Source organism: Balaenoptera acutorostrata, chromosome 4 (genome assembly GCF_949987535.1).
Source record: "Balaenoptera acutorostrata chromosome 4, mBalAcu1.1, whole genome shotgun sequence".
Taxonomy (NCBI): domain Eukaryota; kingdom Metazoa; phylum Chordata; class Mammalia; order Artiodactyla; family Balaenopteridae; genus Balaenoptera; species Balaenoptera acutorostrata.
This window is the reverse complement of record NC_080067.1, coordinates 10,742,155-10,761,112: the sequence shown is the minus strand read 5'-3', so window position 1 is coordinate 10,761,112 and position 18,958 is coordinate 10,742,155. Positions and strand designations below refer to the sequence as shown.

General features: G+C 48.3%; 1 protein-coding gene across 1 annotated transcript in view; it reads right to left on the bottom strand.

The window, feature by feature from the left end:
- Positions 1–18,579, bottom strand: part of RFTN1 (raftlin, lipid raft linker 1) — a 203,344-nt gene extending 184,765 nt beyond the window's left edge. Inside the window, exons 1-2 of the mRNA XM_057545405.1 lie at positions 18,269–18,579; positions 2,739–2,891 (exon numbers count right to left, since the gene is read on the bottom strand). Of these exons, the coding sequence (XP_057401388.1) occupies positions 2,739–2,883 (145 nt within the window). The 5' untranslated portion in view covers positions 2,884–2,891; positions 18,269–18,579. The remainder of the gene's footprint in view (positions 1–2,738; positions 2,892–18,268) is intronic.
- Between the last annotated feature and the right edge of the window lie 379 nt (positions 18,580–18,958).

Here is an 18,958-nt window from a genome sequence, read left to right as displayed (position 1 = left end):
CCCAAATAACTTAAATGTCCAGTAAAAGGGGACCCTAAATAAGTTACAGCACCCTGAGTGATTCAAGCATATAGGGGCCATTAAATCATATTTTCAGAACATATGGAGGTGTGTGCCTCACGGTACAATGTTAAGATGCAAGAAAGCAGGACACAAAAATATACATTGAGGATTCATTCAACAAACATTCTTGATTATCTATTATGTGCCAGACACTGTTCTTTTTTTTTTCTTTTTTTTAAAGCACCGACAATACAGCAAAGGATAAAATAGACACAATCCTGCTCTCATTAGAAGGAATTCCACCTTCTGAAGGAAGGCAAACAACAAACAAGGAAATGAATAACAACAAGCAAAATATAAAGCATGTTGACGGCAGGATATGCTATGAGGAAAATCAAGAGGGGAAAGGGATGGGGTGTCAGGGGACGTGAAGTTTTAAATAGGCAGTCAGAGAGGTTTCCCAGAGAAGGGGGTTGAGGGTTTGAACCCAGGGTATATATGAGAAAACTTCCAGGCAGAGGGAACAGGCAGTGCAAAGGCCCTGAGGAGGCCTGGGGGATTTGAGAAACAGCAAGGCCGCAGTGGCAGAACACGCAGGACAGTGGGAGATTGAGGCAGAGGGAAGCTGGTATCTCAGGGTCAGTGAGCCATGGCAGGGCTTTGAGCAGAGGAGTGACATGATCTGAGGGTGGTGGGAACAAGGGGAGAGAAGCAGGGGGACCAGCTAGAATTTTTCCAGTGTTTTCCTAACTTTTTTTTTTAAGTCTTTATTGAATTTGTTACAATATTGCTTTTTTTTTTTATGTTTTGGTTTTTTGGCTGCGAGGCATGTGGGATCTTAGCTCCCTGACCAGGGATGCAACCCGCACCCCCGGCATTGGAGGGCGAAGTCCTAACCCCTGGACCACCAGGGAAGTCCCTCCTAACTTTTTATGATGAACATATATCCACTTTATAATCGGAAAACAAAAGGTAATTCAATGAAAACAAGCCATGTAGGTGCTGTGACTGGAGCACAAGGCAGCAGAGAAACACACTAGGAGGTCAGGGAAATAGCTCAGGGAATGAGCAATGAATCAGTGGGGGGCAGGGGGCAGGACATATTCCTGGAAATTATTACTAAGAAAAGCAAAAGGCACAAATCACTCCTCTTAGTAATAAAAGAAATGTAACCACGATGCACAAAGATATGAAAGAGAGAAAAAGAATTCCCCCACCATCTCAGCACCCTAACAATCAATATTGACCATCTTGTTATACTTCCTTTGGATCTTTTTTCCTACGCATGCTCTGGTTTTCTCCTTGACCATCCTACAAGGCCCAGCACACTGAAAGCGCTCAAATACTCACTGAGCAAATACTGGATAACGAAATACTCCCAATGCTTCTAGGTTCAGATTTGTCCATGTTATATCAGCTACATCATTAGCATTTCTGGAAGTAGTTTTAAGAGGCTTGGGTGACAGAATGGAAATTGTGGGTGAGGGGGAGGGATGGTCACAATGACTAAGATGTCAAGTCTGGCCGTTTAGGACAATGGTGACATTATATTCATCAACGGCGCCACTGCTGAGGAAGAGGCCAGGTTCAGTTTGGGGGACGTGAGGGGTGCCCAGGCCCACCCCTGCAGAGACGCCCAGCTGCCCATCCCTCTCGGGGCTCAGGAAGCATCTGGAACTTCAGCACGAAGGTGGTCGGGCAGAAGCAGTGGAGGAGGAGGGGGCTGGGGTAGTGATGCCAGCAACCCAACTGGAGCTGGACATGCTAAGAGCTTCAGAACACCTGTCATCTCTCCTGATACTCGGCGCTGCCCTGCGAGCTGGTCTGTGTGTGCCCACTTCACAGACGAGGACACTGCAGGCCCAGCTGCCCCACAGCAGAGCCAGGGCTCAAACCCCCGACTCGGAGGGCTTTTCCCATGAATTCTCTTCTCTTACTAGAAGATTAACATTATTCACAGAAGCCCCGGGAGAAAGTTAGTCTTAACATGTCTGTGTTAGGAAGCTCCTGGTTTGGGCTCACGGCTTCCAGGGGTCCCCCACAAGGAAGGACGTTCTCTTCCTCTTCCGAAAACATAGTTTACATGTTTCTGACTTACAGTTAGAGCCTGCTGAGTTTTTCAGTGTGTATGAGTCTTGGAAACCAGGACGGGCCGCGTGCTTTTCCCACAGCACCACCCCAACTCTCTGTATACAGTCGGTGCTCAGCAAATGCTTGGGATGAAAACACTGACCCTCACTCGTCAGTCACCCGGGGGCCACTGGGACACCGGGGTGAGGCAGGGCCAAGCCCGCTGGACGAGCAGTCTCGAAAGACGCCAGCGGACAAGGGGCGGGGAGACCTGGGTGGGTGGGCAGACGACCATGCGGACAGATGGCGACTGTCCTCTTCTGCGGTCTTGTCATGAAACAGTCTGCAAAGGAGCGGGCCCAGGGCCAAATGCAACCCACCCACCTGTACTCTTTGGCTCACACCCGGTTTTAATTTGTTAGAATTTAAATTAGTTGCTAGCTTTCAAAACAATGAAAGATTTCACCTAAAAATCTGGATTTCTGAGCGCAGGCCCTTCTCAACAGGCCTACCCTTTGCAGTTCGCCTCCCAACGCCCCCAACCCCAGCCCCCGGCCCCCGGCCCCCCCCCCGACCAGCGTGTCCTGGGCAGCCCCTCCAGCGCTGATTGGGCCGAAGCCCTGTCAAGCCCCCCACCCCTGGGTTGGGCTGAGCCCCGTCCTCACCGGTGCTCAGGGTGGTGAACTCCAGGAAGCGGTACTCATAGGACACGTCTATCTTGGTTTCCACCTGGGGCCTCTTCAATGTCGAATAGATATTTCCAGGCCGTTTGTCATCGCGTTTCTCTAACTTGTTCAATCCGCAACCCATTTCAGCAGCTGCCAGCAAAAGGAGAAAAACGGGGGGATGATTTTCTTCTTCCTGAGATGTTTTTACACACCGTAGTATAAACGACCCCATCATTTCCCTGAAGAACACATACAGGACCTCAGCCTGGCTGAAATCTAGAGCACAGTTCAACCCATGAACACTGGAGGCTCTACGCTCAGGCTGCCTTCTCTCGCTGATAAGATACCATTACCAGCCAGCCTGTGATTCTGAAACGACACCCAAAACATAGTGTTTTACAGAACGAAAAGACAACCCTCAGAATGGGAGAAAATATTTGCAAATGAAGCAACTGACAAAGGATTAACCTCCAAAATATACAAGCAGCTCATGCAGCTCAATATAAAAAAAACAAACAACCTAATCCAAAAATGGGCAGAAGAACTAAACAGACATTTCTCCAAAGAAGATATACAGATAGACAACAAACACATGAAAGGATGCTCAGTATCACTATTCATTAGAGAAACGCACATCAAAACTACAATGAGGTATCACCTCACATCAGTCAGAATGGCTATCATCAAAATATCTACAAACAGTAAATGCTGGAGAGGGTGTGGAGAAAAGGGAACACTCTTGCACTGTTGGTGGGAATGTACATTGATACAGCCACTATGGAGAACAGTATGGAGGTTCCTTAAAAAACTAAAAATAGAATTACTATATGACCCAGCAATCCCACTACTGGGCATATACCCTGAGAAAACCATAATTCAAAAAGAGACATGTACCATAATGTTCATTGCAGCACTATTTACAATAGCCAGGACATGGAAGCAACCTAAATGTCCATCGACAGATGAATGGATAAAGAAGATGTGGTACATATATACAATGGAATATTCCTCAGCCATAAAAAGAAACGAAATTGAGTTATTTGTAGTGAGGTGGATGGACTTAGAGACTCATACAGAGTGAAGTAAGTCAGAAAGAGAAAAATAAATACCGTATGCTAACACATATATATGGAATCTAAAAAAAAAGGTTCTCAAGAACCTAGGGGTAGGACAGGAATAAAGACGCAGATGTAGAGAATGTAGAGAATGTACTTGAGGACACGGGGAGGGGGAAGGGTAAGCTGGGACAAAGTGAGAGAGTGGCATGGACATACATACACTACCAAATGTGAAATAGATAGCTAGGGGGAAGCAGCCGCATAGCACAGGGAGATCAGCTCGGTGCTTTGTGACCACCTAGAGGGGTGGGATAGGGAGGGTGGGAGGGAGGGAGACGCAAGAGGGAAGAGATATGGGGATATATGTATATGTATAGCTGATTCACTTTGTTATAAAGCAGAAACTAACACATCATTGTAAAGCAATTATACTCCAATAAAGATGTTAAAAAAAAATACTGTTTTATATCATTTTTCTCCCCATCTGAGGAAAATAACACCTCAGAGTCCCTCAGTTCCACTATACTCTGTATACATGATTAAAAAATGGGATCTAAAAAGCAATACAAGTGCATCATGGTATCAGCCCATCTGAAAAAAAAAACAAGAGAGGTGTCGCTCCACTGTGGTTTCTAAGAGGGGATAATAAGTTGTTACGATTTCCAAAGTCCTTTCTACCCTCAACAGTAATTGTTTAGACAGGATTTTACATTCAAAAAAACACCTCTCAAAGTAGATGGTGGTACTTTTACAGGCCTCGTCTAAAAAGTCCCTGTTTATTCCTTTTTTAGACCAAACCACAGGAACAGAGCAATTCTTCCAAACTCAGAGTCATTTGAGACCAAAATGAAAACTGGCTGAACACTAAGAGAGGGCCGCAGAAATTGGAAGCAGGATCCACGTGTATCGGAGCAAAGATCCGTGGCTGCGGTTTGGAAAGAAAACGGAGAAATGTTAATACGATGTGCATACGAGGGTCGGCTGAGCTTCCAGGGGATTAAAAACAATGAATGTTCTCTGTTTATTTAGGCAGAATGACATTCATGAAACGACTTTTTATCCACTCCCCAGACTTCAGCGGGAGATATTTTCCCTTTTGTGACTGAGCCTGGCTAAGTTCCCTCGTCTCTGGGGCACCGGTGCTGCCATCAGAACGTATTTCACAAATATATTAACTGGTCAAGAATATCACAAACAGAAACGTGGTGGCCACTTCCTTTTTGAGATAAGAATTTCCGTTGGCTCAATCCATTCACAAGGTACCCAGCTTCCTCCGGCAACTTGGCCAGCTCCAAAAAAACAAGATGAACCGCACAAAAGCAACGAGGCCGGGGAGGGAGGGAGCAGGCTGATGAAGTGACAACCAGGCTATATTTGCAGTAATTAAAAGAAGTCTGGAAGGATGGATGAGAACAGGAAGGCTTACTTATGCCTTAATAAGGGAACATTAGTGTCCAAAGGGCCAGAGCAGACATGATTTATGTGCAATCTGCATGAATTGATTACTTGTAAAATACTCTGCAGTTCTGCAGATATAATAGCTGATAGGCACAGAGGCTGCATATTTAACTGCTAAAAAGCAAGCCGCCTGGCATCCGCTGGGGCAAAGCAGAAGCAGACAGGGAGGCCCCTAGGTACTGGGGAACAGGTAACCTGGTGAGATAAGTACTATCACTGCCAGAACAGAACTGGAAATAACCCAGAGGCTTACCAGTCACTCACTCGTCTTCCTCCCTACAAAGGACTGAGCATTTGGGGACCTCCAAGAAAAAAACCCTTCCTCAAAAATCTTCCCATTCTTGCTATCCTATTAGGTAAATTCTAGCATTAGAGAGTCATTCCTTTGAGAACACCCTACCTCGGCATCGCCTTTGAAACCGCAAATATCTCCCTGGGACGGGCAACAAACCAAGCTCCTGGTAGCCACTAACACTTTAGTATGATTTAATTTCTTCTCTCAAGGACAGGTTCCCGCACAGCATAAAAAAAGGAGGAGAGGATTATCAGGATGAGTAAGATAGTCTCAGACAAATTTGGGGTTGCAGGGAGGCGTGCCAGGAAGTATCAGAAAAACTCCCAATTCATAACTTTGAATTTAAGGTTTTAATCAGACTATCCCAAACCTGAGGTCCAAGTTCACTCCAAAGGGCACTGTGCTTGTCTCACAGGACACAGTGAGACCCTGGGAAATCGTCTATGTGATCAGACACTGTACCAGCCAGGTGCAAAACTGTAATACCAGTGAATCCTTGAGGTCTCAAATTTTAGGGCATGCAACCCTGGTTAAGCAACTGCTTCTAAAGCACAGTTCTCTCCGGGAAGGGAATCATGGTGAAGCCGTTGCCAGCCACCAAAAGCTTCATGTGAATTTGTTCCTCTTACTCGTTCGTGTTAGGGCCCTACCTTGCTTGCTACTGGCACATTTGCTTTCCTCCTAGTTCCTTCCTGCATTCTTCCACCAACCCCACCCCTGTCAAAATAGGAAAGACTTTTACATCACTCCAAAAATGTCTCTTACGGTCCCTACTATGCTCAAACAAGTCACAAAATCTAGCTTACAAAAAGAAGGAAAACTAAGATACAAGAGTGCCTTACATGATTATCTACATTTTGTAAACTTCACTGTTTCCAATGCGAGGTTCCCAAACCCTGGTTGTATTAGAATCCCACAAGAAGCTGGGGCAGAGGCTGGATTATGGGCCTTGGAGGGCAGTGAGAGGTGGAGGAGGAGGAAGGAGTGAAGGGCACAGCCTCACCGGATGCCGGCAGATGGGGCTGGCGTAGCTGCACATCCCCCTCACAGACATTCAGGGAGGGTCTCAGGGGTCAAGGTAGGGCAGAAGGTAAACGGTAAGTGTGATGGTTTTTTAATGTGACCCCCAAATCCTTTGACACTCCTGCCATCGAGAGGTGGGGCCTATGTCACCTCCCCTGAATCTGGGCTCCGTGACTGCTTGCTATAGAAAGTGTCAGATGATGCAGTGCCAGCTTCTGGACCTGAGCCTTAAGAAACTGGGAGCACCCACTGCCTGACTCTTGGGACCCAGCCACCATGCCATGAGGAAGCTCAAGCAGCCCCGAAGAGAGGCCCATGTACGGAGGAATCCACAGCCAGCACCAACTTGCCAGCCATCGTGCCAGGGAGCTGCCTTGGAAGACAAGCCTCTGCCTCAGTCAAGGCACTGATACCATGTGGAGCAGAAATGAGCTGTTTCCACCAAGACCTGCCACATCGGCAGATTCCTGAGCAAACTACACCACTGTTGCTGTTTTAGGCCTCTGAGTTTTGGCGTGATTCGTCACACAATAGGTAACCTCTACACCAAGTTTGCTCCAAATGACCACAGCCAGCTGCCTCCTTGGCCAAGCCTGCAGTCAGGGGCCTGCTTCAGCCACTCACGCTGGGAGGACATCTGGGGTCCAGTTTGGGTCGATTCTAAAAAAAGTGGCTGTAAACATTCACGTAGAAGTTCTGATGTGGACATAAGTTTTCATTTCTCTAGGGCAATACCTAGGGGTGGGATTGCTGGGTTACACGGTAAGTACAGGATCCTGTTAATGAATAACACACTCAGGGTGGCCAGATGCTGACCCGCGAGAGGCACGGTGGAAGGTGAGACCCTCTGAGATTCCACGGATTTAGCCCCTCCACCCCCTGCTCACCCTGGGGCATCAGTTCACTGGGAGGCAATCATGACCAGCAGTGCTATTCATGCCTATTTCTCCTTTCGCTATTGTCTGCTTTTGTAAAGGACACTTGCTAAAAATCACCTGTGTGTGATGACATTTTTCCAGTACTTTCCTATGGCCCATCCAACCCCCATAGCTCTGCCCTTCCAAATTCCTATAGTCACTTCACACTGACACCTATGGAAACCAGGTTACTTGTTTTATGTGTGAGTTGATGGTTGGATCAGCTTTGATTATTTGACAGTCACACAGGAGGGTTTTTTCTTCTTTTTACGTCTTTATCTTCCCAAAAGACATCCCTGCACCCACGTGCATGGGTCTCTCTAGCATCAAGGCACCAAGAAAAACCATCCAAGAGGTCTTCACAGGTAGAAGAAAGAGAGGAGGTCTTTCCCCGCTCCTATAGTGAGACAGTGGGAAAAGAGCCAAAATATCCTTATAGTTCTTCAGCAGAAACTGGCTAAACGTTATTAGGACTGGAGACAAACTGTGGAAGAAAATAAGGTAACCACCGGGGGTTTCTGAGACCCACTACAAGGAGAGGCCATTTGCAAATGACCTGGAAGCAAAGGTCCCTCAACTGGTGACACTCTGGAAAAATCAATTCTTTCTGAATCAAGCCTAGAAGGAGGTGCGTCTTTGGTATACGTGGGCCCAGTTTCATGCAGGAACTGTCAGCTCCATGAGGGAGAGAATTCATGTTCCAAGTTCATGCATTCATTCATCCAATGCACATTTATTATGGCCTCTTTTGAGTCACGCCCTCAATTAGGAAATACAAAAATGGAAAGACCAGGTCCTAGCCTCAAGGCGATCACAGGTGAAGGAGAAGAAAGACAATGAAGAAATACACGTGGTACAGTGAGGCTGGTTGTTCTAGAAGTCTGGGCGGGGTGCAGGGCATTCGGAGAAAACTGCTGTGATATAAAACAGAGGGCACGTCCCCATAGACTTGGTTCCAGAAAAAGCTGATCAGCCATGGGGCCCGATGTTCTGTGTCATTTTAAATGTTGAAATGTTTGAATTTTTATTTTAAAGTAGTTCTAATTGGGTTTTGAAATACTTCCCCAGATGCAGGTAAAACACTGGAAAACCACTTCAAAAAGGATCACCTCCTTAAACAATTATTTTTCAGCTGGGGTTTTAAAAACTCCCTCAGTTTAAAGGTTGATTTTTACTATCAACTAGCATGCACACATTTAAATAATGGGGGCAATAAATGTAGCTATATTTTCAAATACAAATTAGTTTCATTAAGAGTGAGCCCTCATTTACCACACTTGCTGCTAATCTGAGGCAGACTGTAAAGCTAATTTTAACAACTGCCAACAGCTCATGACAAGCAACCAGAGATGGGGCAATTATACGCAATGATGCTGGATCAGCTGGCAAACTCATTCTTTATTTCTCCACTCAAATCCTATATTTAAAGACTCGAGTGTGTTTATTACATCATTCAGGCACCCAAAGTAGGAACTGATGATCCAAATTAAGAAGTTTTTACATGATAAGAACATCTCTCTCTACCCAGAAATGTAAATGAAAACTTGAAAATCCAATCAGCTGTACGGATGGTGTCAAATCTTGATATCCTACAAACTAAGACAGAAACCCAAGGATAACTAAAACTGAGCCATTGCAAGTATTCCTGATTCAATGCCAAGAAAAAGAACAATCTGTATGAAACGGGGTTATTTTATGGTGCTACTTTTTTTAAGTGTCTATGTGTGTATCTGTATATGAAAATCCACGTATTTTTTTTAACTGGCAGGTTAAATAAAGATATTCACAGAACTTTCCTCTGGGTCACGAGGTGATGGGAGGCATTCTCTTTATGGTTTTCTATATTTTCAAGTTTTCTGTGTTGCATATGCATTACGTTTCCTAGTTGAAGACAACAAGATGTATCACAGCCAGCCTGCAAGACATCCCTCAATAATCCTCCCGTTCACCAGTGGTGGTCCCCTCCTCTACTGAACAGGGCTGACCTGTGTAGTCAGTAGGATATGTCCCTGGGGGAAGCCCGTTGCCACATTGTAAGAACACTCTATTAACCCCGTGGAGAAGCCCCCAGGGCAGGGAACTGAGGCCTCCAACCAACAGCCACGACGAACTCAACACTCAAGTAGGAGCATCCCTCAGCTCCAGAACAGCCTTCCGCCCAGCCAGCATCTTGACCACAATCTCGTGAGAGACCCTGAGTCAGAACCACCCAGCTCAGCTGCTTCTGGATTTCTAACTCACAGAAGCCCTGCGAGATAATAAACGTTCATTACTATTTTCGGTTGCCAAGTTTGTGGGTAGTATGTTACACAGCAGGAGATAAGGCATACGAGGGGTATTTACATTATCAAAGGAAAACACTCGGTGGAGACTGATCCAGACCACCTTTCTTCTCTCCCACTAGCCTCCATCACAACCACCCTTAAATAAAACAGCCTCCCCTCAGAAGAACTTGCTACTCAAAGTGTGGTCCTCAGACCAGGAGCAATGGCACTCCTGGGATCAGCCCACCCAGGCCTGCTTAACCAGAATCCACTTTTTCACACACGATTCATCAAAGTCTGAATCACAGTAAAGCTTGAGAAAGCCTGGACCATGGCGGTGGTTCTCAATCTTGGCTGCACGCTGGAATCACCTGGACTGCCGTTTTGATGTCCAGATGCCCAGGCATTTGGGGTGGGGCCCAAGCATCATTTTTAAGACACCCTCCAAGTGATTCTAACTGACATCCAGGATTGAGAATCAACGCCCTCAGAGCAAACCCTGTCTTTTCCCACTCCTGACCCTCTCCAATGTCCTAACACCCAGGCCACAGGGGCCCAGGGTCTCTCTTAGGCCGCTTAGCCAGGGTTGAGAACCACAGTCTAGAAGAACGTGGTCTTGCTGACCCCCTTGGTTCCACCCCTGCATCACCTGAATCTCTCTGGACCTCATACCCTCCCTTCCCAGGCTCTCTGTTGTCATCCCAAACACAAGTGCACCCCCAAATTTCTATCTCCAGCCTCCTTCTGTCTCTCTCTTCAAATTACTTTCACTACCAACCACCGCAAACATATGGATAAGGATAAAAAAAAAATGAGACATCTCTGTACCCACTACCCTGATTTAACAAATGCTGATATTTTATTTGCTCACATCTTTTGTTTTTGTAGAAATACAACTTTTGGGGTGCAGCCCTCATTCCTGTCCCTTCGTCCCCTGTCTTTCTGTCCCTGCTCCTTATCCTGTACACACTACATATAATACCCAGAACAATACAGGGCAAAGGTTCTGACACTTTCCAGGTCACAGCACCCCCAGGCTAAAAGCAATACCCACGGCTCGATTTATTAAGCAGTCAGGTCCAAACAAATTGATAATTATGTATAAACAACTTAGCAGCCTTTTGAAAGAACAGAATACACAAACTGAAAAAAAAGTGTTTCCTGCATCCTTAAATTACCATAATTACTTACTACTGGGATGTGTGCATCCATTTGGCACTGGGCAACTTCTCGAACCTCAGAATCACACTGGACACCACCACCCTCATCTCCTGTTCAACAATGATCTCCTTAGCAACCACCCCAAATCCAGCTTTGCAAAGATATGACGTCATCAAAAGGAAGTGGTGGGCTTTGATGTTGATCCTGTGAACAACTACCTCGGGCTAGTAGTGAGGGTGGCATCCGACATGCAAGTACCACTTGCTGCGGTGCCTTGGGTTGCCTTAGTACAGAGTTTGGGAACTTCCAATACAGGGAGGTATGTAGGCTCAAAAAAGTTCCATAACTGCATCATCTCCCCCTTAGCTGTCAGATTCCCCTCCCAGCCTGACTGCTCTCCAACTCCAGCAGACATGCCCACGGACCCGTTCCAACATCTTCACCTGGAACTTTCCCGGCACTTCCGGATGAATATGCCCCAAAGAGAACACAACACCCTGCCCCAAAAGCCTGTTCTTCCTCCTGGGTTTCTTGTGTGTATGTGTGTCCTTATGTAGATATCTACAGAGAGAGAAGTTGGGGCCGATTTGTTTTAAAGGACTTGTCTTTGGACTTGGAGGCTGGCAAGTCCAAAATCTATAGCACAGGCCAGGAGGCCAAAGGCCCAGGGAAGAGGTGATGGTGCAGAGCTGAGCCCCAGGCCCATCTGGAGGCAGAACTCCTTCCTCCTCGGGAGACCTCAGTCTTCTAAGGCCTCGGACTAGTTGGATGAGGCCCGCCCATATTACGGAGGGTGATTCAAATGTTAATCACGTCTTGAAAAATACCCCATGGCAACACCTAGACTGCTGTTTGACCAAAAACTGGGTACCCCCGCGGCAGCCAATTTGATACATAAAATTAACCATCACGCCCTCCTTCACTGAGCACTTAGTAGGTGCAAGGCACTGTTCCAAGTGCCGGGGATACGGAAGTGAAACAGAGACAAAGACCAAAACAAAACAAGACAAGAACAACCCCGCCCTCGTGGACCTTACTTTCAGGAGCAGAGAGATAGACATTAGACACATAAAAATAATGAAGTTCAAGTTTAAAAGTATGTCACATAAAGACAAGTAAGGCAGAGAGGAGCATTAGCAAGTACAGGGGAGGGTACAATTTTAAAAAAAACAGGGTGATCAGGGAAGGCCTCCCCCAGAAGGTGACGGCGAGTAGAGTCCTGAGGAAGGTGACAGGGCGAGCACTGGGATGAGGGAGCAGGTGGCCACAAGTGCAAACAGGCCGGGATGTCCTGGACCTGCCTGGGGAGGTGGGGCAGCCTGGGCGGCCGTGGTCAGGACGCTGGCTTTGTCCCCAGTGAGATGGGAGCCCTCGGAGGGTTTCGAGCCACGATCACTCTGACCCTGGGAACAGGGAGACCAGGTGGTGATGAGATGTGAGCAGAGGTCAAATTCTGGATATGTTCTGAAGGTAGGAAGTGAGATTTCTTAGTGGTTTGGAGACAGGGCATGAGAAAAAGAGGGCATGCAAGACCCCTCTCAGGTTTGTGGCCTGAGCACCTGTAAAGCTGCAGTGGCCACCTCCCAAGACAGGGACGCCGTGGAAGGAGCAGTTGGGCCAGAGGAGACCGGAGTTTGTTCTGGATGCGTTAACTCCATCCAAGGGGAGGTGGGGTGGGCAGCCGGATGGGCCAGTCCACAGCTCAAGGGAGAGAGCTCTGGAGCTTTGGGTACCACCCCATCTTCCCACGGGACAGCAAACTTCTCGAAGGCAGTTACCTCTTCATCCTCAACAACAACTACCCAAATGCCCTGCCCCAAGAGATGCAGAGTAACACCTACTCCGTCAACAGACTTCCGGAGAAGGAAAGGTGCCTATTATCTGGAAAAGGATGGAAAGGGCCTTTGGAATATTTGCCTGTTGCTCTCAAGTTCGCCTTTTTAAAAGCACAGCACAGGGGCTGGTGAGGTTCTGGAGCCAGAGCGCCTGGTTAAAGTTCCAGGGCCCCTACTTCCTAGCCGAGTGACGTCAAGGAAGCCACTTAACCTCAGGGTTCTCAACTATAAAATCGGGATGACCGCAGAATCCACTTGCAGGGTGAGGACTAAATAAGTTAATTTAACAGGGCTTGGAAGAGCTCAGGCACCTAGAAATGGCTGTCTAAATGTTAACCATTATTAGTACTATTACTAGTACTACTTGTTATCGATGATAAAGATCCCGGTTAACCTGCCATAATTACACCACACTGAAAGGGTGCTTATAAAGCGTCCCAAGACACTGGAAAAATCCCCAAAGACCTCTCTAAATTAAAGAAGTGTTTAAATGAACAGTCTGACTTCTTGTACTCTGCATTTCCAAAATCTTATAATACACGATATGGTCACGTTCCATCAACCAGAGTCTGTGATTAACCTAATCTCTTCTCATCCGTCTTTAATGGATAAGGTCTATTACAAAAATTTCTCCAAATCTGAGTAATTTGGGAGTTATTCCATAAAACTTGAAGGTTCCTCAGAAGTGTTTCCTCAGGGTGAAATACTAATTAGGGACTTCCAACACACAAACACACACACACAAACAACACAAACACACACGCACAAATGGAAGCTGATAATCCTTTGCAAAGAATAAATGCTACCCATCCAGGGGGTCTGCCTATGGAACAACACAATGGGACAGTTTAGTTTTAAAAGCCAAAGAACGTTGTCAGTGTGAAGTGCAGCTGGCTTCCTGGTTGAAAAAGTGTGGAAACATCCAATACAGCTTCATAAAGTAGCACGAGAGTTGGTGAGCATCAAACAAGCTGAGCAAACATAGCTGATGTTGACTTCCCAGCTCTGGGGGCTCTGGGTTCCCCACTGACCCCTGTGGGCTGGCGTCCCTCTCCTTTGAACCGAGCCTGAGTAGCGGACACCCCCTAAAGGGGACGTCCCTCCGCCACCATCCTGCACCATCAGACATGATGCCGTGGCCCCTCCACTGCTCCCTACGCCACAGGGGCAGGCCCGACCCAGAAAAACCCCCTAACGACGCCCCCAGGTACCCCAAAGGATGTCTGTTCCACCTCAGTCTTGGCAGGTAGCCATCACACGTAGAACGTGACCTGATTTTCTAGCTCTTTGGTTCTGGCCCCGCTGAGAGCGCTTTTTCTTCCTGAATTCAGCCCAGGTAGGGAGCAGGTCGCACAAATGCATATTTAAAAGCTGAACTGAATTCTTTGGAGAGCAAGGAAATTAACAGGGCCTCAAGCAGTGACCATCGCTTGCCCGCTGTACCGATCTTTTCAGAGAAAGCATCTTGGTAAAATACACAACGATAATAACGAGAGCCCCTTTGGGGGCCCAGGAGAAAAGGGAAACTCAAATTTACGTCAAAAACTGAATGTGAATGGGAGGAAAGATCACACACACACACAAACCTTTTTATAAACATAAAAGAAATGTCTGGCTAAATTTATCTCTTTGTCAGTGAAAAACAGCCTAAGCTTTAGCCAAGAGTGTGGCCAGTTCTTAAACTGAAGGACAAAAGAGAAATGCTTAGTATAGAGTAGCCCCATCAAACAGAACTTTCAACGAGGATGAAAATACATCTGCTCTGTCCAATTCGCTCGCCAATAACCACGTGTGGCTCTAGGGCTCTTCTTGAAAGGTGGCCGGTGAGACTGGAACTGCATTTTAAATTTTATTTTCTTTTAATTCATTGACATTTAAACGTAAATAGCCACACGTAGCCAGTGGCTACTGTAGTGGACGGCTCAGCAGCAGACACTCAAACCAAACAGCTGGCAACGTCTTTCTTTCCCTACGATAAAATTACAATCATCACAACCAATAATATCTTTAAATTGTCACCAAATTAGTACCTCTACCCAGGCTCCAGGTGCCCCCAAATCTCAGAAAGCCTGAAACAAAAAAGGCAAAAGACTTAAGAAAGTGATTCCAGTGTGTCATTTGTTCCAACTTCCATCCCCCATCCAGCTTACATTTCTCTTCTACGACGGCTTTGCGTATTTGGAAATCTATGCTTGCAGATGGAATCTGCACTTGCGAAACCAGAGGGTCACAGCCTCTTCCCTTAATGTCCAGGAAACATGAAAATGTGAACTTGGGGCAAGCTCCCTAACCTCTCTAAGCTTCAGTTTCCTCAAGGCCAAAGTGCAGATAATAATAGTATTTGCCTCTCACGAGGATTAGATTCAGAGCACGCATGTAAAGAGCCTAACCGTGCCTGGCAAAGAATGGGCGCCTGGCAAGGGGTAGCTATAATGATAATTTCGTTAACAGCCATAGTAAAATCTGTAATAAAATAAAAACGGTGCTACTAGAATGGAAGTTTACAGTTGGCAATTCCCTTCTCCGAAGATCTCTAAAAATAAAATATTTGTCTGACTGTCTGCAATAATTTAAGAGTAAACCCATTTACTGGCAGGGTCAGGGATTTCTCTCAGCTCCTCCATCTATGAAAACAACACGGTCCAGACTGTCTCAGATGTTCCAATTTCTGGCTCCCTCGGGCCCCAGAAGAACACTGGTCTACCATGCTCTTGACTTTGGGCTAGGAAAATGAGTTGTTGTATCTGGAATCTCACATTTGTATTCATTGCTGGCGGGAGTGTAAAATGGTATAACCATGTTGGGAGAAGGTCTGGCAGTCTCTTATAAGGTTCACATACATCTTTTTTATGACCCAGCAATTCCACTCCATTTACCCACAAGACATGACAACATATGTCCCTAGGAAGACTTGTATACAAATACTCACAGCAGCTTCATTCACAATACCCCCCCAAACCTGGAAATAACTCATGTGTCCATCAACAGGGGAATACATAAACAAACTGCGTTATAAATAAATACTGGACTTTAACTCAGCAATAAAAAAGACCGAATTACTGGTACATAAAACATGGGTGAACCTAAAAAACATGCTGAGTGAAAGAAACTTTACACAATACTGTGGAATTCCACGTATACGAAGTTCAAGACCAGGCTAAACTAACTTTGAGTGAGAAACAAAGGATGAGGACAGGGACTGACTGGGAATGGGGATGAAGGAACTTTCTGGGGGTGACGGCAATATTACTTGATAGAGATGAGGGTTACACAGGTGTAGGCATCTGTCGAAACATTATGCAAATGTTACCCTCAAGGTCTGTGCATTTCACTATATGGAGATATGTATGTATGTATAAATTCACCATATGTATAAGTTTTACCTTAAGAAAATCATGAACATATATTGAACTCTAAATAATGAAATGTGTGCTGAAACGTTTAGAGGTGACCTGTACCAATGTCTGCCATTTAATTTAAAATGCATAAAACAATACGTTGAACTGATGGATGGATAGAGGGATGACTAGATGGACGGCTGTGTAATAAAGCCAATATTGTAAAATTATAGACTCTAGATACGGGTATGTGGGTGGTCACCGTTCTTGCAACTTCTCTATATTTTTTAAAAGGAGGTGGGTGGGGGAAAGAGTCACAGGGCCCTCTCCCTAGTCCACCAACTTAGAAATTTAGCAAGACACCCATGCCCACCAAGCCATGGGCCCACATAATTTCGATTCTGCTGAAAAGTTAAGACTGGAAGAACACAAGTAGCTTTACAGGAACTCACATCACTCATGCCAAAGATTTTCTGCCTGTTTCCCTACAGACAAAGCAATTATTTGAATGCAAGCCAAAAATTCCTGCTCAAGAGGGAGAAAAAGAACTCACTGACTCGTATTCCCAGTTAATTCTCTTTCGGCTCCTGCACCAAATCTATTAGCTAACGGCACAACACCGCTCTTCCGTTTGCCCCACGTCCACGCAGCCAAAAGACAAACAAAGAAAAACCGACCCAGCGACTTGTTATACAAATGCAGCTAGAGGGGTGTCCTCCCAGCTGGCAGGCCAGAAACCCCACTTAAGGCAAAAGAGGATGCAGAGCTCCCTCTGAGGTTAAAGTGATTTCACTGAGGTTAGCACACACACGCACCAAAGAGCCCCAAACAGCTTGTTGCTTAACCCCTCTGTGGGGTTTGGTGACATCTGGGGTCACTTGAACCTGGTAGGGAATTCAGCTGTTCAGAGGTACAAATTAGGAATCCCTGTGGCCAGGGACACGTGGGGTGCAGAGCACGCCCTACGCACGGGCCCAGAGGTGGCTCACATTACGCCTGCCTTCCTTCCTGGCAGGGCCTCACTTATCCTGAGATGACACACGATGGCAGGGGCTGGAAGACGCCTCGCCTGACTGCGCCCACCATCTGAAAACAGCTGTACCAATTACAAGAAGGAAACCAGGTTGCTGGAAACCAGGGCAGTCACTCAAACATAGGGACTGGTACCAGACTTTTTTTTTTTTTTAAATACTTTTTTTGTTCTTAAACCCCCTAACAAACTCACTGACACCACCCAGCGTCCCTGGGGACCACCCACAACGACACAGGGCAGCCAGGCGCAAGCACCAGGGAGGCAGGGCGCCTGGGTTACTGCACCTTGGCCTCCACGAGGTTCTCGCTGCCAAAGACAGCGGCAGTCTAGGTGAAGGGCATGAGCCCTGGCGCAGGAGGGGGTGTGCATGCCTGACAACGGGGCTTCCTGAAATAAACGCCGCCACCACCCCGCCCTCACCCAGGTCCACCCTGGTGTCCCTTGGGCCTAGGAAAGTGGTGAGGACGAGGGAAGAAGCCCCCTTTACAGAAGGGGAGATGCCCGTTTTCAGTGCCGGGGACTCCCCGCGCCCCGAGGCTCTGAGTCTCCCTTGGCCGCGGCGCTTCCTCTGAACGCGCGGCACGTCTGCTCCCGCCCGTCCACACCGCTGCCCCGGGAACAAACGCACCTCCCGGGGCGCACGCAGAAGGGCAGCGGGAGCCGCCTCCACCCCAGCCCACCCCAGCCCACCCCGGCCTCGCGCTCTCCTGAACCTGGATTCCGGGGCCAGCTCCCGCCTGATCTGTGCCGAGGACGCCCTGTAGCACTGTCCTACACCCACCTGTAGCCTCGAAGCTTCCCCTCTGCTTCCTTCCTAGGCGCCCCGAGCATGCGGATCCCACGACCCTCAACAGACTGCTCTGGGCTGCCTCTCCCCATGGCTCGCCAGGGATGATTTTTTTTTTTTTTTCCCCCAAAAAATGTTGGCCCAAGACCGCTGCGTCCCATGGATCCTGTCCCCGGCCCCATCCAATCCGGGCCGGGGTGCAGGGGACGGGGATGGCCCTCTGGCAGCCCCGGCGCCTGGGAAGCACGCCCAGCCTCGGCAACCTGCAGGGAGGCGCCCCGCCTGGCTCCCCGTGCCCGCCGGGTTCCCGCCCCGCCTGCGCCCGCCTCCATCCCGACTCCTGCAGGCGCCCACCTACCGTTCTGGACTAAGCCGAGGAGAAGGCGCGGGCGCGGGCGCGGGCTCCCGGAGACAGCGTGTTCCGTCCCGGGAGGAAAGTTTGTGCCATACAGAGGAGGCGGCGCGGGGAAGGCGTGGGCGCCAGGGGGTGGGGACGGGGCAGGCGGCGCGGCGTGCTCGTGTGTCCGTCCCTCCTGCGATCCGTGCGTCTGTCCCTCAGCGGAGCCCGCGGCCGCCGCGCTCCCGCTCGCTGCGTGCGCCCTGAGCCCGGCGCGCTCCGGCTCCAGCCCCGACGCGCCCCCGTCGCCGCCGCGCGGCCGCCGGCTACACTTCCTCTTCCTCTGAACTCATGTGCAAAATATGCTGCGCTGCGTCTTCGCGGGAGCCGCAGCGGGAGCAGCTGGCCCGCCCCGCGCCCCCTCCGCGCCCCGCGCCCCGCGCCGCCGCCTCCAGGCGGCCGGCAACCTGCCCGCTGCACACGGCTTCCCCCCAGCCAGTGACCCTCGCCGCTCCGCGGCGCAGAGGCCCGTGGCTCCTCCGCCCACCCTCTCGACCCCTTGTAACCAAGGTTGCGTGCGTCAGGAGCGCGCGTGGGGGACTCGGAACCCTCAAAATTTGGGCTTGGGTGCTGGAGGGAGGGGGCGCCTCCCTCCAGGGAGGACCATTAACAGTGGACCATTCCTCCTCCCCATTCCACAGGTGGGGCCAT